A 25,833-nucleotide genomic window follows, 5' to 3' on the forward strand; every position below is an offset into this window, starting at 1 on the left:
GATGACACCACCCTTATGGCAGAAAGTGAAGAGGAGCCAAAAAGCCTCTTGATGAAAGTGAAAGAGGAGAGTGAAAAAGTTGGCTTAAAGCTCAACATTCAGAAAACGAAGATCATGGCATCTGGTCCCATCACTTCATGGGAAATAGATGGGGAAACAATGAAAACAGTGGCTGACTTTATTTTTCTGGGCTCCAAAATCACTGCAGATGGTGATTGCAGCCATGAAATTAAAAGACTGCTTACTCCTTGAAAGAAAAGTGATGACCAACCTAGATAGCATATTCAAAAGCAGAGACATTACTTTGCCGACTAAGGTCCGTCTAGCCAAGGCTATGGTTTTTCCTGTGGTCATGTATGGATGTGAGAGTTGGACTGTGAAGAAGGCTGAGCACCGAAGAATTGATACTTTTGAACTGTGGTGTTGGAGAAGACTCTTGAGAGTCCCTTGGACTGCAAGGAGATCCAACCAGTCCATTCTGAAGGAGATCAGCCCTGGGATTTCTTTGGAAGGAATGATGCTAAAGCTGAAACTCCAGTACTTTGGCCACCTCATGCAAAGAGTTGACTCACTGGAAAAGACTCTGATGCTGGGAGGAACTGGGGGCAGGAGGAGAAGGGGACGACCGAGGATGAGATGGCTGGATGGCATCACGGACTTGATGGACGTGAGTCTGAGTGAACTCCGGGAGATGGTGATGGACAGGGAGGCCTGGCATGCTGTGATTCATGGGGTCGCAAAGAGTCCAACACGACTGAGCGACTGAACTGAGAGATCAATAATCTATAAGTAAGTAAAGACATATCTGTTATGGCAGTTTTTTTTAAAATTACAACATTGATTTTAATATAATCAGTTAGGAGATAATGCTTGTGTTGAATATTCATTGGAAGGACTGATGCTGAAGCTGAAGCTTCAATACTTTGGCCGCCTGATGTGAAGAGCTGACTCACTGGAAAAGACTGTGATGCTGGGAAAGACAGAAGACAGGAAGAGGAGACAGCAGAGGATGAGATGATTGGATGGCATCACCAACTCAATGAGTTTGAGCAAGCTCTGGCAGATGGTGAAGGACAGGGAAGCCTGGCATGCTGCAGTCCATGGGGTCACAGAGAGTCAGACACGACTGAGCAACTGAACATCAACAACGTTGTGTTGCGTTGATTCCACTTGCAGTCTGGAAGAGCACTCAGATGACATGGGAACTAGGGAACTAGGGTGGGAGGGGAACCCACTAAGATAATATAGCAACTGGTTTGGGCTTTAAGTGATAAAGCGGTAGGATTGAAGAGGAGGATCTAGTGCTAGAAAAGGAAACGTCAGTAAGTTTGAGTAAAGGTAGATAGAAACACTGCATTGGCTCTCAGTAACAAGTCATATACTAAAGCATACCGGTGGAATCTAGAAAAACGGTACTGATGAACCTATCTGCAAGACCAAATGTGGAGAACAGTCGTGGGGACACAGCGGGGGAAGGAGAGGATGGGGCAAATTGAGAGAGTAGTACTGACATATATGTATGTGTGTGTAAAATAGACAGCTAGTGGGAAGTTACTGTATAGCACGGGAAGCTCGGCTCAGTGCTTTGTGATGACTAACAGGTGGGATGGGGGGAGGTTCAAGAGGGAGTGGAGATAGATATATATATATATATATATATATATACACACACACACACACACATATATGACTGATCTGTGTTGTACAGCAGAAACCAACACAACATTGTAAAGCAATTATCCTCCAATTAAAGCTGTCCAGCAAGGATTTCAGTAGTAAAGGTGGTGGTGGTAGGATCTGGGTATGGATGGATAGATTACAATTACAAGCATTTAGCCTTGAGCTACATTTGTGAATCCCTGGTCTAAATCTTTTGATAGGCTTAATGCTCACATCTTCCAGATTTTTCTACCATTTTTGGCCTCCTCCAGACAAAACTGGTATTTCCAGTTATCCTTGTCCTAGACCCATGAGACACTAGAAGTTCTTCTGAGAAGCAGTGTGATTGCTTCTACCACATACTAGCTCTTTCCTTTTCCACAAACTGAGGACAATAACCCACAGCATGGTTATACAGGGTCCAAGAGAATGTAAGAGCCTGATGTCTAGTAGATGTTAAAAAACACTAGTTTTTCTTTTTTTCTTTTTGCAATACTCTTTTCAATAATAATTTGCTTGAAATTTACGTTAGAGATATTTTTCAATGTTTTGGATACATTTGGAAGACTCCTCAAGGATCCATGCCTCTCAGGCAAGTCATAGATGTATCTGCTCCATAAGGAGAGTTGTAAAGTGGTTATAGAGAAGAGACCAAAATTATCATTAGGCCAGCTCTGACTTTACAGAAGAGAAAATATGTCTCACAAAGATAAATGACTTGCCTAAAGTGACAAGATGTACTACCGAAATTTGATCAGCATTCAAAAACCCAGGATACTTTATAAAATTTGGGAAGATCTCTGATTTATAAAACCTCCCTTACCATGGGTTGTTAGGGTTACCACTAACCCAAATGAGGCCTTTTTGAGAATTAGAGAAAAGTACTCATAGGTACTTCTGTCAAAAAATTGTCATCAAATATGTAAATTAGAACAATACACTTATCGTCTAATGGAAAAAGTCATAATATTAATCATAACATAAATATTAATTGTATTAAATACCTATTCTAATACATGTTCAATGTTTGTGCTTTGATTAGCTCTCCAGTAGATGCAATGCACAATTTGCATAGCCATGCAGGTAGCTAGTCTTATCTTTTGTATAGATTAGTCTTCTTTACAATGGTTTACATTTGGTGATTGTATTGGAAATATATTGACCAGACTTGAATTCTACTGGAAAGGATCCAGTGAGAAAAGCTGCCTGTTCTGAAGAAATATATGTTAGTCACTGGCAGCTAATCTAATAACTTCCTATTTCCAATTTTCTTTTAGTCCTAACACTCATTCTTAATTTTACTTAATTAACAAGAAATACAAAACACAGAGTTAAGTCCTAACTGGAAGCTTCCTGGTGGCTCAAACAGTAAAGAATCTGCCTGCTATGCAGGAGATCCCTGGGTCGGGAATATACCCTGGAGAAGTGAATGGGTACCCACTGCAGTATTCTTGCCTGGAGAATCTCTTGGACAGAGGAGCTGGGTGGGCTACAGTCTATAGGGTCACAAAGAGTCAGACACGACTGAGTGACTGAATAACAAGAACCAAATAATTTAATAGGGGTAATTGTGCTGTGTTAGTACACACTGCTCTGCGGTCCTCAGATGTTCAATTCTGTTTCCTGTGGGCCTTACTGCACAGTTTGGGAATCAACTCTATACACTGTCCCATCCCATCAACCTTTTTTTTACGTCCATCATTTCAGAGGGAACATATCCATAATTTTCTTCTACACATGCCTCAGTACTCCACAAGCAAACACAAACTGATGGTGATACTTATATTTATTTTTGCAATGCCTTGGATAAAAACCATTTAAACAATGTCAAGTAAGGTGTTATTCTCATAAAAACATCTTCCTTCAAAACAAATGTATTTTTATTTTCCATAAAAGTTAAAATTACATGCTAACACAGTTAATCACAACACAAAACAATATCAAGAAGACTCACAGAGTAAGACCAGATAATGAGCTGTATCATTAAACTAAATAATTACACAGAACTAGAAAACTGACTCAGTAGTAAAATATAAAAATCTACAATTATAAATATAAATTTGGTCCATGGAGACACTAGAGCAGTATTTACAGGAAGTATTAGATTATTTCTACATTAGGTGACTACTGCAGTTGTAAACTGTTGAATATCATAGGGAACAGGGTGTTTTATTTACAGTATACTATATTAAAAGTTATATTTCTAGCAAACCTGATGATTGCTACAAATACAGCTAAAAATTTGACACTAAAAACAAACGTGTTTTCTGTTTGGGATTCTAGTTGGGAATTCCTAGTATCTGTAAACTGAAATTTTCTGTTAAAATCAATATGAAAAAAAGATACCACAATTCCATTCTTAGAAATACTGTAAATTTCAATCATTTTAGTTTAAACACAATAAGTGAATTACAAGAAGTTTTGCAAAAAAGGCACACATTGTTAATGATGTAAATTTGGCAGCAGAATCCTACATCATGGTAGTAACTGTCAGGTGATGTGAAGTAAACAGATAACAGAAGGGAACTGATTTTCCAGTCTAATTTTAGAAAGAGGAAAGCAGTGCTCACATGTGGACCCTTCTCACCCCTTTCCATGTCAAACTAAAGACTCTAAACTCTCGGCTATGTTTCCATCAGCCAATGCCGCGCCATTACTGTCCAGAGAGGTGGACGGGTTCTCTTCCTGCCTTGTGCTCACAAGGCTGAGGACTGCTTTGTAGAGAAACTGATACTGCTCCTGGAGAAGAGAGGTGGTAAGAAACAGGAAACTCAGTGAAGACATACATTTGTAAAAAGAAGGCATGTTTGCAGTCATCCTTTGCCACCGTCCAAGGAAGCGAAGCTCACTGTGTGAAGGGCTCTGTTATAATTGGCGGAGGTACACCATCCATATTAACGTCTCCTTCTGATTAAATTATAAAGTAGCTCTACAATTAGCCAACCCTTACAGACCTAGAACATTGGCCCATATACATTTGCCAATGGTAAGCACTCCATTCCTACCCAAACGTCATGGAATCAATCAGAAGGTGATGTGATAAGGTTCTAATACTGATTTATCAACTTGTGTGTAAGCCCTTTGGCACTCGACTCTTGTATCCCACTGAGTTATTCATTCTCCATTCTCCAGTTGTTACGAAACCTCAGGACTGCACTGTCAGCACAAGAATTCAAGGGGAATGCAGGCCTTTCACAGGACCCATTGTTTACCCAGTATTCTTCACACTCTACCAGTCCAGGCAGTCCTATGTCCTGCTTTGTGCAAAGGAGAGCATGTGTCCTGCTCTGGTTTCAGAGACACACAGAAGAATAAAGAGTTGCTCTTTTTCAGATGCCAACTTGGGGATGGTGAGGTGGGGCAAGGCAGTTGCAAAGACTGTGAGCTAATGGCTGGCACCACAGTAGAAAACCATTAGGACCACATGTCTTAGTAAATGCATTTGTGAAACTTGGATGTAGGTTTAGTCTCCAGAAAGCAATTTCAAATGACAGGCTTGGTACATACAACTCACCTTGCCTGAACGAGACTTTTAACAAGGGCTCCTCTGAAGTGTGTGTGCACAAGGGTTTCCCTGCTCTCTGACCAGCTGTTGTAGGCTGGAGCTTTGAAGATGGACCCTTTATAAGGCCCTTCCATATACAGATCAGAAAGTTAGAAGGGAGCCTATGATTTCTGCATTCACCTAAGCTTCTCCCACTAGGGCATGCACAAAGTTCCCTATTGTCTTTCTAGCCCTTGTTTCTATAATAAAAGCTTCCAAATTATTCTCAGCATTGAGACTTATCTTTCCAGATGTGTTATGCTCTTTCTTGATTGTATGAGTGTCTCTCTCTTTTTTAAAAAGTACCCTCAGAACTAGCTACTTCTTAAGTTTAGAAAATGAATTTGGCTTGATAAAAAAGCGAACAATTGAATTCTATCTTCTGACTGCTCTTTGAGGGTATGCAGAACTTGAATGCTAGAATGAAATGTTTATTTTGCTGGATACATTAGTTGGTGCTTCTACTAAAGATATTTTTTCAGAATTATACTAAATCTCACAAAAGGGCACACAATGAAACTGAAAAGTTTTGATCCATCAATTTTCTGGAAGATAAACTTTAAATGTTTATTGTTTATAGTTCCATTTCTATGGATTGCAAATGGAATATAATTCAGCTTGAAAACTTCATGTTAATGTTATCAATGTGTTCTTTTTGATACACAACAAAATGATTTTGGTAGCCCCTAGAAAGTAACAGGTGCTCTAACAGGAAAAGCTTGAGTTGCTGTCTTGTTACTTACAATGTCGGCAAAGACTCCTGGCCTCATCAAATTGATCATCTTGGCTACCTGGTACACATCCATGGAATTTTCTTTTTCAAGTTGGTGCATAAGGGTCGTCAGAGCACAGAAAGTTCCAGCTGTCACTCCTCCATGCCTGGAAGCAAATGGAAGGGACAAAGACTCCATTCAGATGCATCAAACATTCACATTTGGAACTCACAGAGCATGTGGCCTTGAAAATTTGGCAGTGAGAACACTGAAATTTTTAATATATTGTCTCATCACTTTATTGTCCATGGAACTATGGTTTAATTTGAAACACTGTGGCGTGTTCACAATATTAGTAATGAGACACTTTATAGAAATAAAGTATTTGGTTATACATTTCATTTTGTTATATTATGGAATGGGTTGGCAATAAATCAAAATAATCTGACTGAGGTTATATAATAATATATATTATAAAACGAGTATCTAAGTATCATATATAATATGCACATGCATTTTGGTTTACAACAGAAACCTGGAAAGATCAATTGTATACAGATTTCTATTTCTGGTAAATAAAAATGATATCATGATATCAATTTTACTCCAATCCCATGAAGTCAGTGGCTGAGGAATGTCTCCTTGGTTAGAACCTGCAAAAATCCAGGTTCTAAAACACTGACTCATCACACAAAGTGTTCTCAGTGTAGAATGCAAGAGCAAATGCCTGTGACCCTGCACCCATCTTCTGTCTTCAACAGGAGCTCTAAGTGGAAAAAAAACACCCAAACTATTCTGTGTTAATCATGTCCATGAGAAGCAATAATCTACCCTGGCTGAATGATTCACCATGGGTCCAAATTATTAGGTTAGTACAAAGATAACAGAAATATACACACACCCAGAGCATGTCAGGTGTGAAGAGATTTAAGGTGTGGCACTTACTCATCATGAACAATCATGGGCCCATCCCTGGTGGCAGCTTCTTCTTTGATAATACTTATAAGTTCAAAAGTTTTACTAATGGGGCTGTCAGGATTTGGCCATTTGGGACACTGAAAGTGCCGCACTTCAAGTACATAATCATCCTACAAGAAGAGGTAAAATCAGTGTTTTAAAAAGTGTCATACTGGGTGGTGAGTAGATGAATTGAGGAAAATCAGTGACTACAGGAACGCAATAAAATCAAATCACATGCTGAGTGCAGGAGTGGGTACAGCCCATTCATTGCACCATAGTGCGACGAACTAGGTTTTGTTTTTTTTTTTTACTCAACTCCTGACTATCTACAAGACACCAATTTGAATTCTTTGTCAATAATTATTTCTATGAAAATCAGGAATTGCAGGAAGGCGATGAAACCAAGTCACACACGGAGCGTAGCAGTCGTCGTAGCCCGTCCGTCATCATGGAAGGGAGAAATCGCCATGACACCACATCTGCCGTGTATGGACGTGGCCTCTTTTTTATTCTAAAATAATCCTTGTTGGTGGACTTTATATTGGCAGTCAAATCATGAACAGAGATGTGGCTGTGTTCATAAAATTAAACTTACAAAATTTGCTGTAAAAATTGCATCAATTCAGTTCAGTTCAGTCGCTCAGTCGTGTCCGACTCTGCGACCCCATGAATCGCAGCATGCCAGGCCTCCCTGTCCATCACCAACTCCCGGAGTTCACTCAGACTCACGTCCATCGAGTCAGTGATGCCATCCATCCATCTCATCCTCTGTTTTCCCCTTTTCCTCCTGCCCCCAATCCCTCCCAGCATCAGAGTCTTTTCCAATGAGTCAACTCTTCGCATGAGGTGGCCAAAGTACTGGAGCTTCAGCTTTAGCATCATTCCTTCCGAAGAACACTCAGGACAGATCTCCTTTAGAATGGACTGGTTGGCTCTCCTTGCAGTCCAAGGGACTCTCAACAGTCTTCTCCAATACCACAGTTCAAATGCATCAATTCTTCAGTGCTCAGCCTTCTTCACAATCCAACTCTCACATCCATACATGACCACTGGAAAAACCATAGCCTTGACTAGACGGACCTTTGTTGGCAAAGTAATGTCTCTGCTTTTGAATATGCTATCTAGGTTGGTCATTACTTTCCTCCCAAGGAGTAAGCGTCTTTTAATTTCATGGCTGCAGTCACCATCTGCAGTGATTTTGGAGCCCCCAAAAATAAAGTCTGACACTGTTTCCACTGTTTCCCTATCTCTTTCCCATGAAGTGATGGGACCAGATGCCATGATCTTCGTTTTCTGAATGTTGAGCTTTAAGCCAACTTTTTCACTCTCCTCTTTCACTTTCATCAAGAAGCTTTTGTATTCCTCTTCACTTTCTGCCATAAGGGTGGTGTCATCGGCATATCTGAGGTTATTGATATTTCTCCCAGCAATCTTGATTCCAGCTTGTGCTTCTTCCAGCCCAGCGTTTCTCATGATGTACTCTGCATATAAGTTAAATAAGCAGGGTGACAGTAAACAGCCTTGACATATTCCTTTTCCTATTTGGAACCAGTCTGTTGTTCCATGTCCAGTTCTAACTGTTGCTTCCTGACCTCCATGAATCATTATATTGTATACCTGTAACATATAATATTGTAAATCATCTGTATTTGAGGTAAAAAAGAGAAAGATAGCATTGACTTCTTCAAATAGCAGCATTATTCAGGTTCAACTAAGGGAAGAATATGATTGCATGACACAGTGTGGGAAGTGCTGGCAAGGAGGATGGAGACATGGGTTCCACTCTAGCCCCAGTTCGGATCCTTGCTTAAATGACCAAACCAAGTTGCATGACATTAACATTCTTAAACTTCTGATCCTCAGTTTCCTAAAGTGGCTTATACATATACAGGAATCTGATTTATGACTGAAGTAGTATTGCTGGTCTATAAATGATGCTGGAACAATGGCAATTCACATGAAACAATAAAACTGGACTCTTGACTCACAAAATATAATATGAAACATCAATTTCAGGCAGAACTAGAAAACATTTAGAAAACAATGTATTTGCATCATCAATTTTATAAGTGTTGGTCAACCAAATAGTCTAGCGAATACTGAATCTTCTTATATATGCTATATGTTTTACCAGTTTCAGAATTAAAGTGAAACATTTAAACCATCTAAAATATGATTTAATTTTTTTCTGATTAAGTCCTCTGAATTTCACATACCTTACTCATCATTATTAGCATCTTTTAGTCTTTTACAGGAGCCATACAATAATTTATGAACTATGCTGTAATAACAGGAATAATTATTGACAAAGAATTCAAACTGTAGATAATCAAGAGTTTAGTAAAAACAACCCTAATTCATTGCACTGCATGTTTTCAAAGCAGTTCTTCACTGAACAACCCCCTGTACATCAGTAGAGGACAGTAAACTTGTTTTTACTGGTAGGTAATATTTTTCCCATTTTACTCAGGAGAAGACAAGGTATACACTGGCCTAAAAACACGAGAATTAGGATTAATAAAATTATTTGTTTTTACTCTGTTTATTTTCAACTTAACTTTTATCAGCAACTGCTTTGGAGTAAAGGAGAAATTTTTGACTTCCTGTGTGTGTAGAAATCAAGGATGGTGGAGTTTAGTGATGGCTAATTGTTTAATGATTCTATAAGATTTTAAAAAATGAAAATAACATGTAAGGTAAAATTTATTATTTGGGTAATTTGCCTCAATTTATAAGAAATCAGATTCCTTCTTTAAATTTCTAGGAGAGATCTTTAAACTGGCATATATTTAAAAAGATGAAATGTTTATCATTTAAACTATATCCATACCTGTGTAGCTTCTAGGATAAAATCTTGCATTATAAGTTTTTCCTCGTTAGACAGACATTTGTGTTCTTCAGCCATAAGAGTGACCTTAAAACTCTCACAATTTATAGGCTCATCTTTATTTGGCCAGTAAACAAATTCATCTTCTGCCTGGAGGATTAAAAAACAAAGATGATTCTAGATTTTAATAAAATGTCTAAGTCAGACTGTGAAACAAAGTTAACAGGTTGCCGTAGAAAATTCAACTCAAATTTTTCTTTGAATCTCAAAATTTACTCTTAAAATACCCTAACAAGTTTTGTTTAAAAAATGCAAGCAGAAGTATATGGACTGACTTCATTCATGATTGCAATTCTAATTCCCTAAGCAGTATAATAAATACTTAAGTTAATTTCAACCTACTTTTATTTAAAACTGTCACTCAACAATTTCAGACCTGAGATATTGCATTAACTAGACCCAATAATAGGCAAGGTGCAACTTCAATATTAGTTCATTAGTTGAAAAAAATACTGGACTTTTGGGTAGTTGTGCCTTGATACCTACCCTACAAAGAAAGTGCCAAAAGTGACCTGAGGGACTTACCATGTTTTGACCATCTGGAAGCATGACCACCAGCTGGGCGTTATGGTCCCATATCATCCTCCAGAAATCCTTGATGGTGTGGAGAAGCGGATGCTGGGTGATGATGAATTCATTGCTCTGATAATAACCCTACATATTCAAAGAGAGGATAGAAAGAGCCTTGGCATGTGACTGTAAACATTTAAGAAACAGTTACAGGTTAATGGTCATGTTAGTCTTTATATTTTTAGATTGTGTCTGTAAATAATAATGTGATTATTATAGCCAATGTTATGGACCCATCCTATATGCCAGGTTCAGTGCTAAGCATTTTCCTCCTTTATTCCTCAGAGCAGTACTATGAGAAAAGGAATGTGAGCTTCACTTCATACATAATTAAACAAGCTGAAGAAGTTTTCACCTTAAGTTATCACACAGTTATCACTTCTAGGAGGAGACTTAACAAAATGGGTTGTGGACTATGTCTCCCACACTAGATAGAACAATCCAGAAATTCTGCATGTCTTAAACTTCATAAGTCCCAATGGCAGTGCCAAATTTCACACCTACTGGCAATAGGATACTTATATCTTGACTGCCTCTACCAGAGAGGAACTAGGGGTGTGAGTGAGGGAGTGAAGTCGCTCAGTCGTGTCCGACTCTTTGCGACCCCATGGACTGTAGCATACAAGGCTCCTCCATCCATGGGATTTTCCAGGCAAGGGTACTGGAGTGGGTTGCCATTTCATTCTCCAGGAACTAGGGGTGGCACCTTGCAAATGTTCCTGCAGAAACTGGAAAGCTGGTGCCATTGAATTAATCATGATTTCCATGCTGCTGCTTACCAAAACCATGGCTCCTTCTGCAATGGAATCTCTTAGATCCCATTCCTAGGCCCCCATAGAGTCATTTGAAGTATGGAATGTTTTTTACTTTTTTAAAGCTTTATCTTCATTTATTCATCAAGTAAAATTCTACTCAATTTACTTTCTTTTGGTTACAATCTTATTTGATAAGCAGAAAACTTTAAGTTCATATATTCAGATTTGAATGAGTAGGTTGTACATAATTAAATGTTTTTCTCATTAATTGTAGATGCTTTGGATAGGAAAAGATCTTTTTTAAAAAACAATTTTGTTTATTTCTGGCTGTGCTGGGTCTTTGCTGTTTTGAGGGCTTCTGTCTACCTGCAGTGAGTGGGGGCTCCTCTCTAGTTATGGTGCACAGGCTTCTCATTTTAGTGGCCTCTCTTGTGGAAGACGAGCTCTAGGGCTCGCGGGCTTCAGCAGTTGTGGCACGTGGGCTCAGTTGTTTGGGGCTCCCAGGCTCTACAGCACATGCTCAATAGTTGTGGCACATGGGCTTAGCTGCCCCTCAGCACATGGAATCTTCCAGATCAGGGATTGAACCTGTGCCTCCTGCATTAGCAGGTGGATTCTTTACCACTGAGTCACCAGGGAAGCCCAGGAAAAGACCCTGAAAGGACTTCCAGTCTATCCTGCAACTTCAGTCAATATCCCACATCATTCCAAGTAGATAAAAATTCATCCTATTTTGTAAATCTTCAGACGTACTGGGGCAAGCTTTGTAGGTAGCCAGCATTTAATTATTATTATTATTATTTTTTTGATAAGATCAGCCTTTTATCTAACCAACACACAGTGCAATATTTACATTTGTTCTCAACCCATTTTCGATTTTTGAGTAAAAATATCTGCTTCCTGTAGTATTAAGAAGCCCCTCTTTAAGTATGGCATGCTTTTAGATGTCTCCTGCACCTCTTGTATTGGCAGTCAGATTCTTTAGCACTGTGCCACCTGGGAAGCCCTAAAAAATGTAGCTATTCCATTCTCCAAGGGATCTTCCTGCTCCAGGAATTGAACCCATGTCTCCTGCACTGCAAGCAGACTCTTTACCATCGGAGCCACCAGAGAAGCCCTTTTAGATGTCACCAACATACATCTTGTTTCCTGTATAGACATGCCTTAGTATTTTCTTTTTTAGTTAAATAGAACAGTGATTTGGGCATGGGAGTTAGGAAACTCATCTGAAGGCAAGCTCTGTGATGGACTGGCCTGAAATGGAAATGAAGGTCAAAAAACAGCTACTAAAGCACTGACTGCTCTCATAGTAGAGCTAAATGCAGACAGAAAGTATCGAATCTTTAGAAATCTGTCACCAAATGAGCCCAGTTTGCAGGGTGAGAACTGTGCTGCAGACCTGGAGTGATGTCAGTGAGACTGGACTTGCTAATGCTGGTGTGTCCTGGTTCTGCAGGAAACTTGCTTTGGTGAATGAAATGGAGCCACTTAGATGGGTAAGTGGATGTTTTGTATCTACTCATCATGTTGAAGCTGAAACTCCAATACTTTGGCCACCTGATGCGAAGAACTGACTCATCTGAAAAGACCCTGATGCTGGGAAAGATTGAAGGCAGGTGGGGAGGGGGACAACAGAGGATGAGATGGTTGGATGGCATCACCGACTCGATGGACATTAGTTTGAGTGGACTCCGGGAGTTGGTGATGGACAGGGAGGCCTGGCGTGCTGCAGTTCATGGGGTTGCAAAGAGTGGGACATGACTGAGCGACTGAACTGAACTGAACATCAGTTCTGAATGGTGAGTTTGGTTCCTGCATCTACTCAGTTGTGCTGACTGAGGGTTCTCCAGTCCCAGCACACGTGAAAACACCAAGGAATGCTGTGATTCCACTGCTGCTGTGGCTGTGAACCTGCCGTCATCAGATTTGACTCGTGTCCACCCGCGTGGTATTTGCCAGTCACTGATTCAGACAGACCACCCTGTTTTGGTTCTGGCAACATAAGCTTGCAGTCAGTCTTCCCAGTAGCTCTCTGACTTACCATGATGTAGGAGGCATTGATGTAGTCTGCGCCTTCTCCACTCAGGGATGAAATGCCAACCCTGGATCTTTCCACTGGGAACACAGAACATTCATCATAAACAGGTAAGCTCTAGCACTATACCTCCTTCCCACCTCCTCAAATGGCAAAATATAGCTGCATTTTGCAAGTTCAGTGTCTTTGACTTTTTAGCTAATTTTTCTATGTATTTTGCACTCAAAGTTTGAGAACTTGTTAAGTTCCATTATCTGACATAATTAAATGAGTATATTGCTTCTGTTCCAAGATGGAAAAATATTGTTAAATTACCTACAAGGCTTCTATTAATATTATTTAAAAAGTCGGTTTTCGTTTTTCTTCCAAAGTTCAACATAGCTTACCAGGGATGATGGAAGACGTTCTGTTCTTTTCTCTGTTGCATTGCTTTAGGGCTGTAGAATAGTCACTCTGCTGTATATTTGACTGACTCAAGAGCTGAGAAAGAATGTCAAGGAAAAATATAAATCATTTTGTTTAAGCCACTCAAATATTCAACCACACACACACACACACACACACACACACTCATACTCATATTTACACATGTGACTCAACAAAGATAAGACACTGAATATGAATATATTTGACTTATTTTCCAAGAATTCCTTGAATTAAAGTTGTTTAGGGGACTCCCCGATACATTTATGTTCTATATTCTATTCCAGGAGGGATGGAAGAAGCAGGGAAAGCTTGATACCTAGTTTGACTTTGAGCATTGGGACCCTTCCTCTATGGTGTGTGCTCTCCATGTTCTCTATCTAAATCTCACACTGCAGCTGGAGATAAACTGCATATGTTGTTGTTAAGTTGCTAAGTCGTGTTCGGCTCTTTGTGACCCCATGGACTGTAGCCTGCCAGGTTCCTCCTGTCCATGGAATTTTCCAGGTAAGAATACTAGAGTGGTTGCCACTTCCTTCTCCAAGGGATCTTCCCAATCCAGGGATAAAAACACATCTCCTGCATGGCAGACAGATTCTTTACCACTGAGTCACCAGGGAAGCCCTTATATATGCATATAGTTCTTTATTCATTATTTTGGGCTTCCCTAGCAGCAGCAGCAGCAGTGTATTCGACTAAAGAGTCCGCCTGCAATGTGAAAGAGAATGGCAACCCACTCCAGGATTCTCACCTGGAGAATCCCCATGGACAGAGGAGTCTGGTGGGCTACAGTCCATGGGGTCGCAGAGTCAGACATGACTGAGCAACTAAGCACAGCACATTCATTATTTTAATACTTCATCACGTAAATAATCCACTTGCTATTTATCTATTCTGCAATTAGTGAATATTTGCATTATTTTCATTGTTGCTATTTCAAACTTTGTAGCAATGAATAGCCCTTGTATATTTCTCAATATGCACATATGTGAGGGTTTCTATAAAGCATTTGCAGTCATTGGTGTTCAATTTTTGACAGGCTAACAGATAAAAAGTAGTATACTGTGGTTTTGATTAGCATTTTCTTAATTATAGTGCAATTGTGAATTTTAATTATTTCTTCTTTGATGATTGCCTTTCCATATTCATATTTCATTTCCATTAATTTGCAGGGGGTTTGATGCCTTAAATGTAAATCTACAGTCTACTAAGAAAGTTGCAAATGTCTTTGTTCTCTTTAATCAAATAGACATTTATAACTGAATTACTGTTTTTCCTTAAGATTTTTGTATATTACATTTTTATTTAAGAAGTTCTTCTCTACCTTCATGTCCTCAAAATACATTTTCCAATGTTTTCTTACAGTAGTTATAAAACTATTTCCATTTTAAGAATTTAATCCATCTTGAGTAATTTCAGTGTTTGAGGTACGGTAGATATGTAATTTTACTTGTTTCCACATGGAAATTGTCCCAGTATCATTTACTGATACAGTCCATCTTTCTTCACCAATTTTTAATGTCATATCTATCACATAACAATTTCCACATGCACATGGTATCTCTGGCTGATTTGTCTGTTTTTCAACATTATCATTCCATAAAAGGTCTTTCACATATAGTTCAAGAAATTTCTATTCCTTACTGTTCAGTATTGCTTTGAATATTTTTGGTTCTTTACTTTTCAATGCAGATTTCAAAATCAGTATCAAACACAAAAGCCTGGCATGAGGTACATCTGTGATAGATATTGTTGAATACACAGACATGCAATTTCATTTTAAGAATATTTTTCACTGGATAAACCTGAATAAATACGTTTTTATAGGACAGTGTACACACACACACACACAAGCACACAAGCACACACCCCTAAATTCCCCTAGTTAGGATGCTAACAGGAAACAGTCAAATGTCTCTCTTTTTAAATGGATTCTGTTTCATAATTGATATTTTCATTCTGATCATGAATTACCCAGTATAAGTGATATAAATTCTTTTAGGTAATTGTATAAGGGGTAAATCATATTTAAGTGAAAATTATGTTGGAAATGGCTAATACATATGTTATTTTTTAACAGAGAAAAGCCATCTTAGCAACATCCTCTTAATGCTTTATATTTCTTTCTTATCTGTTTCTGGAAGCTGTACTGTGCACTTTTCTTCCTTGAATTGTTTCTTAACTACTCAGATAAATTTGGCTGAATAAACATGTATGTCTCCCTCTCTTCAGGTTTTAAGTTCAGGTTCTAAACCTAACCTGTCCCTTACTCCTCCCAAAGCCCAAAAGATGCTGAATGAGAAGGCAAAAAGTCAGGGAATTTGTAATGACTACATCTTCTATGTTGTAAGCTGGAGAAAAGAAAGAGAAAGAATTGCAATCTCAAGGTTTGTTAACTCTCCTGGGCTTTTCCAGGGCTTTCTGAATTCTTCCGAGATACTCCTTCAGAAATTGGCCCTGCTTCTCCAGCAACCCAGGGAAGTAAGAGGCTGGTATAGGAATAAAAACTAAGATCATGGTCCCATTACTTCATGGCAAATAGATGGGGAAACAATGGAAACAGTAACAGACTTTATTTTCTGGGCTCCAATATCACTGCAGATGGTGACTGAAGGCATGAAATTAAAAGATGCTTACTCCTTGGAAGAAAAGCTATGACAAATATAGACAGTATATTAAAAGGCAGAGGCACCACTTTGCCGACAATGATTTGATTAGTCAAAGCTATAGTTTTTCCAGAAGTCATGTATGAATGTGAGAGTTGGACCATAAAGAAGACTGAGCGTTAAAGAAGTGATGCTTTCGAACTGTGGTGGTAGAGGAGACTTTTGAGAGTCCCTTGTGCTGGGCTGGAAGAAGCACAAGCTGGAATCAAGATTGCCAGGAGAAATATCAATAACCTCAGATAAGCAGATGACACCACCATTATGGCAGAAAGTGAAGAGAAACTAAAAAGCCTCTTGTTGAAAGTAAAGAGGAGAGTGAAAAAGTTGGCTGAAAGCTCAACATTTAGAAAATGAAGATCATGGCATCTGGTCCCATCACTTCATGGGAAAGAGACGGGGAAACAGTGGAAACAGTGTCAGAGTTTATTTTTTGGGGCTCCAAAATCACTGCAGCTGGTGACTGCAGCCATTAAATTAAAAGACGCTTACTCCTTGGAAGAAAAGTTATGACCAACCTAGATAGCATATTAAAAAGCAGAGACATTACTTTGCCAACAAAGGTCCGTCTAGTCAAGGCTATGGTTTTTCCAGTGGTCATGTATGGATGAGAGAGTTGGACTGTGAAGAAAGCTGAGTGCCGAAGAACTGATGCTTTTGAACTGTGGTGTTAGAGAAGACTCTTGAGAGTCCCTTGGACTGCAAGGAGATCCAACCAGTCCATTCTAAAGGAGATCAGCCCTGGAATTTCTTTGGAAGGAATGATGCTAAAGCTGAAACTCCAATACTTTGGCCACCTCATGCGAAGAGTTGACTCATTGGAAAATACTCTGATGCTGGGAGGGATTGGGGGCAGAAGGAGAAGGGGACGACAGAGGATGAGATGGCTGGATGGCATCACCGACTTGGTGGACGTGAGTTTCGAGTGAACACCAGGAGTTGGTGATGGACAGGGAGGCCTGGCGTGCTGCAATTCATGGGGTCGCAAAGAGTCGGACACGACTGAGCGACTGAACTGAACTGAGCAGCAAGGAGATCAAAACAGTCACCCCTAAAGGAAATCAACCCTGAATATTCACTGGAAGGACTGATGCTGAAGCTGAAACTCCAATACTTTGGCCACCTGATGCGAAGAGCTGACTCATTTGAAAAGACATTGATGCTGGGAAAGATTGAAGGCGAGAGGAGAAGGGGACAACAGAGGATGAGATGGTTGGATAGCATCACCGACTCAATGGACATGAGTTTGAGCAAACTTTGGGAGACAGTAAAGGACAGGGAAGCCTGGCATGCTGCAGTCCATGGGGTCGCAAAGAGTCATGACTGAGTGACTGAACAACAACAAATAGGAATAATAGACAATGAAACAACAGAGCCTTCGTTCTTCTGGAAAGCCGCAACTCTTCAAATCTCCCTATGTCCACCAGCAGGTCTGATAACAACTGCTTTCTGAATTCTTTGCTCACTGGTTTCTGGAAGCCAGACAGCTAAGTTAAGTTGTGGGAGGTAGAATGTCGAACAAAGCACGCACCCCTTGTGTAGCTGACTGCCTCGTGACAGGGTGGGAGGCAGAAACTGGGGTTGAAGAAGCTATTCTTACAGGGTGGCCTATTCTAGTCCAAGGCTTCAAGTGAGACAGTTTCTTCCAGGGAGCAGCACAGACAGCCGGAGCCACAGCACTCGTGGTTAAGTGGTCTGGTTTTCTCAAAGTGAGAAGAGCACTTAGCCCGTCTGTGTTAGAAGGCCTGCCTGTTCGTCCTGCTCTGCTCTGTGCCCTCCGTTTCCTGGATCATGCCTGCATTTCTAGGGTTTCTGGGAACTTTCCCTCTTGCAACTCTAAGGTTCTCCTTGAAATTTACAAGTAGCTTTGTGGCCAGTTGTAAAGAACACAGTGTAGCCACTGGACCAACAGAGCACCCAGCCTGTCCACATGGCCTTGTCCACTCAAATGAGGAGACGCAGGAACATGCCAACCCACGGTGACACCCAAGAGAGGGACTCTGAAGAGAACTCACCTTGAATTGTTTCTCTAGCTTTGTTTTGCCAGTTGGTCCAGGAATGAGGAGCCCGTTAACATAGGCATGGATGTGGCTATCTGGGACCTCCGTTTCTTTACTGAGTATGGCCTCGACCAGCGCATCATGAATGAAGACATACTGTTCCTGGCAAAACAATGACAAACAGGACCATCACTATAGGCTCTCCCTATACGTGATGAGTTCTTGGAAGTGTTAGTCGTTTAGTTGTGTTTGACTCTTAGCAACCCCATGGACTATAGACCACCAGCCTTTGCTGTCCATGGGATTCTCCAAGCAAGAATGATGGCGTAGGTAGCCATTCCCTTCTCCAAGAGATCTTCCTGACCCAGGGATCGAGCCCAATCTCCTGTACTGCAGGCAGATTCTTTACCATCTGAGCCACCAAGTGTCTCGGTACAAAACTAGTATTTTCCAGGAACTTCCCTGGTGTTCCAGACCCACTGGGGTCTACACTCCCAATGCAGAGGGCCTGGGTTCAATCCTTGATCAGGGAACTAGATTCCACATGTGGTAACTAAGAGTTTGAGCGCCATAACTGAAGCTCTCCCATGCCACAATTAAAACCCAGGGCACACAAAACAAATTAAAAATTTTTTTTGAAAGTAGTATCTTTCATTGACAGACAAAGAGTTTTACAAAATGGAAGGGAGAACTCACAGAGGCTGCTTACCAGTCCTGGCAGGAAGTCAGATGGAGGAAAAGGAGTAATACAGAAAGAACACAACTGTTTCCACTCTCATCTCTTTATTTCATGTGCACTGACATTTAGAGAAGGAGACCACTGGAAGATTTGGGGAGGCAAAGCAGTGTCCTCTCTGGCCATCCTTCATTCCTGAGACCCTCTTCCACATTTTGCACTGACTTCTCTACTTCTGATGGGTCTCTCCCTTCTGTCCATTCCAGTTCTCCTTTTAGCTAGCCAAATGTAATTCAGCAGAATTATTTATATGTTTTTAATAGTTATCTTCTATTTCATGGATGGGACTTGTCCCTGGTTTTATCTAACTAGAATGTCTTCTCCTTGATGAAGTCTGATTGGTTTCAAAGCCATTCAGTTATAGGCTTCTTATTGTTTTCAAGCTACCATCCATAGTTTTCAATTTAAATCCATTTTTATTTAGAAATAGTGAAAATAAAATACAGGTATGGAGACTTTGTCCTGTGTCACATACGGGCAACTGAAATGGGCTTAAAAAAGAATTTAATCTGAGCGTGCATGTGTGCTAAGTTGCTTCAGTCATATCCAACTCTTTGCAACCCTACAGACTATACCCCACCTGGCTCCTCTGTCCATGGGATTCTCCAGGCAAGAATACCAGAGTGAGTTGCTATTTCCTCCTCCAGGCGATCTTCCCGACCCAGGGATTAAACCCAACTCTCTTATGTCTCCTGCATTAAAGCCCCAATTTGAGCATAATTCATATTATTTAAATAGGAGAATGAATCTATTTGCTCACTACACACAGCAAAAGCTTGAGGATTCTGGTGGAGGAGATGAGTGTTGACTGATCCACTTACCCTTTTTCTGAATCTTTTTTGTGAGTAGTGTTGTTTTAAAGATAGTCCCCATTGATTATAAGATAGACAGAATATAGTTGGTCCATCAAAGACATACATGCAGTAACCTGGTGATAAAGGTTGAATTGTGTCCCTCCCTAAAATGATATGCTGAAACTCTAACCTCCTAGTACCTCAGAATGTGATCTTATCTGTAAACAGAGATGATGTAGATGTCATTAGTTAACTAAGATAGGGCTGACATTCTTATAAGAAAGGCGAAATTTGGACACAGACACAGGGGGAAGACAGCCGTGTGAAGATACAGGCAGAGACTGGAGTTAGGCTGCTAAATCCAGGGAAATATGAGACTATCAGAAACTTGAAGAGACATGGAAGGAGTCTTCCCTGGAGGATGTGAAGGGAGCATGGCCCTGCTGACCACACCTTGATTTTGGCCTTCTATCCTCCAGAACTAGGAGATGATACATTTCTGTTGTTTTAAGCCACCCAGTTCATAGTACTTTATCAAGGGGTGCCCCATGGGACTAACGAATCTGGTAATACAAACTCTGGTCTATCCAGCATTTAGGGACATTTCCAATCCTTAGATACATTAAATTATCCTTCTTATCATACCTCAGTTTGCACCAAGTAATTTCTTTGTGAACGAATGTGTTTTAAAAAGCCAAATACATTGACGGTTCCTTCATGTTGAATTTGCTGCAGCATACTGTCTAGCACAATGTATGTGCCCGTTCTTCCAACTCCAGCACTGAGGAGCACACAAAGAAAGAGCTAGTTCAATGTCAAGTATAAAGTACCTTTGACAATAGGTCACAACTGGCTGTCTTGTAAATTAATTTCCTTTTCCAAGCCACTCAGTAGGTAATTTAGCAGTCCCCAAAGTAAGCAGCTTAAGAGTTAAGCAGAATGCTTCAAATAACAAAGTTTTCTCTTTTCTTTTTTGCCGACAGGTCAAACTCCAAAGCAATCTGATCATTTCTGTTGGAGACTTTTTATGTTCAATAATTACAGTTATTATTCAGTTTATATGATACAATGAAAATAGTATGTATCAGAGCCTAGCAAATAGACATTTAATTTGAGAAAAATGAAAACATCAGCTTCTCCAAACTCTGAAAAGACAAGGTCTCCAGGTCGGTACTGTCAGGTAAACAGGTTTGTAAAGGTTTCTGCATTAATGGGAAGAAAGCGTTTGTGAAGGCTTTCAGATGAAAATATCATTTCCCTGAGATGGTGAGGAATAAAGCATAACTTCAGTCATTTCTAAAGGGCCATTATCTATCGACTTCTTCAAAGCCTCTAGCAGAGGGATAGAATTCAGAGACACGGATTCCTTTCAAACACTCTGACAAGTAGGAAGTACTGGAGTGAAGAATTAGCAGCTGCTCTCAAAATGCTCTGGGCCTCCTCCATTCACCAGGAAACAATCTCTGACCTTCAGAGCTATTTTTCTTGCATCTTCCTGTTTCCCTCAACTTTCAGGCTCAGATAAAAAACCTGAAGATAGGTCTCTCAAATTTTGTCTGAGCCTAACTCCTGAGACAGGTAATTAGAATGTGTGAGATACACTGCATATCAAAGGAAAACACTTGTTTCTGTAAAAATACAGATGCTGCTTTGACAAAAGTACTCCATGTAGAAGCAAATTAGATTTTTGTGGTTTGCACTCAGTAAACATTAACTGCTATTTTTGTTTTAATTGAAAGATATTAAATTAAACCCTCTAACACATTTTTCTCTTTCTTTGAAATATCATTATTTCTATTAATCCATCCTGTCTTGGAAGTACCTGGGCTTTCAATAGGATGTATTAGAAAGAATGCAGGAATATGAGTTTTGACCCCAAACTGTTCAAAAAAAAATTAAAAGTATTTTGCTGAATTCCTCCCATTCTGTGGGCTTTGATTTTTCTAACATAAACCTGGCTTACGAAGTCTACAATAGACCATTAACTCCTAGAAACATGGGTTGCATCTCAAGGATTTTTATCTCACACTATATTGTAGTAAATGTTTGTTTAATTACAAGACATTGTTCTGCCTGCTTCACACCTTTCATAAGTTGAAATCCAATTAAACAATCAAATAGACTAATATACATAATAGAAATAACTGGTGCTTTGAAATATTCATGAATCCAATTCTGAGTCTGGCATATTCACTTCCTAGGGACCAATATTTCATGCCCCTCCCTTTGTGAAATCATTTCCATTTTGGCAAAACCTTTGTTCCACTGATTCCCTTTTTATCAGCATAAGCAATTCTATGGGTTTACAACCCGGTGCTGAAACTCACCTGCAGTGGACAACAACAGGGCCTACTGCGTGGCGCTTGGCATGCGAGGCCTTTCTCACAAAGGTTAGCACTGGCAGCGAGTACTCAGGCACTCCCATGTCAGGCCACTGAGTGTAGTGGTACTGGGTAACCACGCGCCCACTGGGTCTTCCTTTCTGGGAACCCTAAAAGATACCAGACAGCTAATCAGCTAAACAGGAACACACACAAATGGGGTCCTTAAACATCAACTTAGGATTCAGAGCTTGATGCTGGTGGTTCATAACAAAGCTTAAAAAAGTACATTGTCATTTGTGATGGTTAATTTCATATATCAACTTGGTTAGACAATGGTAGTCACTAGCTTGGTCAAACCAGTCACACCAAATGTTACCATCAAGGCGTTTTTTAACATATGATTGACATCTAAACCAGTAAGACTTCCAGTAAAGTGGATGAAGCTCGGTAATATCAGTTGAAGAACTCAAGAGCAAAGACCGAGGCTTCCTGAAAAAGAAGGTATTCTCAAGACTGCAATGTAGAAATCTTGCCTGAATCAATTCTTGCTTGGAATCAATTCTTAAAAAAAACAAACAAACTGCTGTCTCTAAAAAAAATATATATATATATATAAAGAAGCATACATATATGTTTCTGTAAGGAACCCTGACTTATAACTTGCTCTTCTTCTTTTCCTCCTCCTTCTCAATTTCCACTATTTTAGTTGGATGTGCAGTTGTCATATGGCACAAGGACTGTTGTTCGTGTTTCACTGAAACTATTGGCACTACAAAGAATGTGCCAAAGCCACATCTGGGATTAAGAGGTTTGGAAGACATCTTTGGGACTGAGCTGTAGCTGTGATAAGAACAGTTTTCTTTTCTTTTTTGACTGCGCTGGGTCTTGGTGGTGCACGGGCTTCTCATTGTGGTGGCTTTTCTTGTTGTGCAGCACGCACCCCATGCTCATGGGCTCTGTGGCTGCAGTGCCCCCACGACACTGTAGGATCTCAGTTCCCTGGCCAGGATTCCTACCCACATCCGTTGTATTAGAAGATGGATTCTTAACCACTGGACCACCAGGCAAGTCCCAATTAAGAACTCTCAGTGCCTTTACTTACATGTATTTTTACTCTGTTTTGGTTATATCACCTGTTCCCTTTAAAAAGGACCGAGATGTATAATTCAACTGATGGTATCCATCATGTGTGGACTCACCTTTTTGATCTTTGTGTTTCTTAGAGTAAAATTCCTCACAGTATAATAAGCAAGCACTTGAATACTCTTTTGAGTGACCAGAAAGTTCCCATACTCTTCACTTCCATCCACAGGCCAGTACTGGTCACACTTTCTCTGTGAAAGAGAAGTAAAAATGCTATTTTCATATTTCAAATGCTTAGTGTAAGTCACCCCTGAAATCAGTAAAGATCTGATACCATGACACCCTTCTTCTTCTAAACAATTTCTTTCCTTTCTCAGTGACTGCGAGTTAGTTGTAGAGAAGAGAAAGGAGAGAGCTATGGGGCTGAAAGACCTGAGATGATGGATCCAAACTCCTCCCTCTTTAGGATGAGAAAAGTGAGGCCAGATGTCCTGAGTCATTGTGAAGCCAGGACTAGAATCCAGCTCCTGTGAATTAAAACCTGCTTCACTCTGCATAGCTTTTCAATGAACCTTATTTGCTTTTTCTCACGGAATGAAGAATGCATTTAAATAACCCATAGCTTAATATATAGTGAAGATTTTGACCTCTGTTTCCCTTTATTTATTTATTTTAAATGTATTTATTCCTCATTGGAGGATAACTGTTTTAAAATATTTTTGTTGGTTTCTGCCATGCATCAGTGTGAATCAGCCATAGGCATACACATGTCCCCTCCCTTTTGAACCTCCCTCCCACCTCCCACCCCATCCCACCCTCCTAGGTAATCACAGAGCACCCAGCTGAACCCCCTGCATCATATAGCAAATTCCCACTGGCTGTCAATTTTACATATGGTAATGCATATGTTTCAATGCTACCATTTCTCTTTAGCTGTTTTATCTACTAGAAAGAAACCCTGATAAGCTTTCCTAACTTTTGCTGCTTCCTAAAGCTGACTCTATCACAAGCAACTTAAAGCACTTCCAATCGCTATCTTGGGGAGGGCATAAGAGATAACCTACATACCCTTCCTTTCTCCACAAGGTTCGTTATCATGACAATAACTTCCACATTATGCTCCCATATCATTCTCCAGAAATCTTCGGCTGTGGACTTCAGTGGGCCTTGGGCAGCAATGTAAGCTTTTGGTCTGTTGTAGCCCTGAAGAGACAAATGACAAATGTTTCTCACTAACACATTTGTATGCCATTTTTACCTGTTCAGTTTCTAAGATTAGCACAGTTTTGCTCAAAGAAAACCATTAAAAAAATACTTCAAAGCCAGAAAAATGTACAAGCACAGCAAAGACAACAATTCTTTAACTGATATATATATATATATATATATAGTCTTTGCATCAACGCAATCATTGTTCTCTGCACCTCCAGTCTTAGTGTATTTAATCCAAGTCTGTTTACTGTGCTTACTATCTGGTCCTTAACTGTGCAGCTTTGAAATGTGTTTGAGGCATTAGGGCTCAGTTGTCTGTAATCAGGAAACCTTTGGTGTTTTCTCCTTATGGCAGACCTGAACAATGCTAATCATTTACAGCTATCTTCACTTACTACCTGCTGTTGGCCAAGTTTACAAACATTAACCCTAATCCATAATTTACATGCAAAATGGAAGAATCATTCTTGATTTGGGGATATGCAAACTGAAGCTCAGAAGAGTTAAGTGGCTTTCCAAGCTTTCAGTTAGCCAATGGTAGAACTGCAATTCAGAGCCAGTTCCAACTCCAAAGCCCATATTCAGTCTGATGCACAAATTCATAGACACAGAAGCCTGAACTGACTGCCTAAAACAAACCCACTGGATACTTATATTTGGTGCTCACTTCTTTGAATTAGGGAGCTTCCCTGGTGGGTCAGATGGTAAAAGGGTCTGCTTGCAACTTGGAAGACCCAGGTTCGATCCCTAGGTAGGGAAGATTTCCTGGAAAAGGAAATGGCAACCCACTCTAGTACTCTAGACTGGAAAATTCCATGGATGGAGGAGCCTCATAGGCTACAGTTCATGGGGTCAAAAAGAGTTGGAACTGACTGAGCAACTTCACTTTCACTTTCTTTCTTTGTACTAACTGTTCTTTCTTTGAATTAATTGTTTCTTGCTTTGAATCAACCTGAAGGCAGCTAGACTGTAAGGTCAGTGTCAGGAAAATAACCAAGTTCCATTGGCATTCAACTGACCACCGGGAAACAGCAGGAAGTGAGTTAGTGGTCTACAGCCCCTGGAGATTGCCAGTAAGTTTCACAAAGCTGGGTATCCTGATACATGCCCAAGGTTATAAATGCTGGTTACTGGTTTAGTAATCACGTGTTTGCCTTTTAGCCAATTCTTCTGTGGGAACTTTGCAGTCAAAATTTATTGATCATCTGCTATCTACATAATTTTGCACTATGAACCATGGGATGGAAATGCCAAACAAGCATTGATCCTACACATTTTATTTAAGGAGTTACAAACTTATCAGAATACATACATCCTACCTTGAATGTACATTCTCAACCCAAATTCCCTCTCTCACCTAGGAAATAAACCAGAGCTTGAGTGCCATTCAATCTGAAAACCTTTAGCCATGGGATCTCTTACTGCTGATTTGTATTTTTTATTATCTTTCACATAATATATGTTAAGCACTATTA

The 25,833-nt window shown here is 39.9% G+C and overlaps 1 protein-coding gene across 4 annotated transcripts in view; it reads right to left on the bottom strand.

Annotated features, from left to right (window-relative positions):
- PTPRZ1 (protein tyrosine phosphatase, receptor type Z1) overlaps window positions 3,428-25,833 on the bottom strand; it is a 201,209-nt gene continuing 178,803 nt past the window's right edge. For 3 of the 4 annotated variants that reach the window (XM_005679397.3, XM_005679396.3, XM_013963415.2), the window contains 12 exons: window positions 24,215-24,349; window positions 23,263-23,397; window positions 22,067-22,230; window positions 20,385-20,520; window positions 18,225-18,371; window positions 13,510-13,603; window positions 13,130-13,203; window positions 10,289-10,417; window positions 9,707-9,853; window positions 6,862-7,004; window positions 5,947-6,082; window positions 3,428-4,398 (listed from right to left, as the gene is read on the bottom strand). In XM_005679397.3, coding sequence (XP_005679454.2) covers window positions 4,258-4,398; window positions 5,947-6,082; window positions 6,862-7,004; window positions 9,707-9,853; window positions 10,289-10,417; window positions 13,130-13,203; window positions 13,510-13,603; window positions 18,225-18,371; window positions 20,385-20,520; window positions 22,067-22,230; window positions 23,263-23,397; window positions 24,215-24,349 — 1,581 coding nt within the window. In that variant the 3' untranslated portion in view covers window positions 3,428-4,257. The remainder of the gene's footprint in view (window positions 4,399-5,946; window positions 6,083-6,861; window positions 7,005-9,706; window positions 9,854-10,288; window positions 10,418-13,129; window positions 13,204-13,509; window positions 13,604-18,224; window positions 18,372-20,384; window positions 20,521-22,066; window positions 22,231-23,262; window positions 23,398-24,214; window positions 24,350-25,833) is intronic. The other variant, XM_005679395.3, reaches the window with a different exon arrangement.

The sequence above is a fragment of the Capra hircus genome, chromosome 4, assembly GCF_001704415.2.
Source record: "Capra hircus breed San Clemente chromosome 4, ASM170441v1, whole genome shotgun sequence".
Classification (NCBI taxonomy): domain Eukaryota; kingdom Metazoa; phylum Chordata; class Mammalia; order Artiodactyla; family Bovidae; genus Capra; species Capra hircus.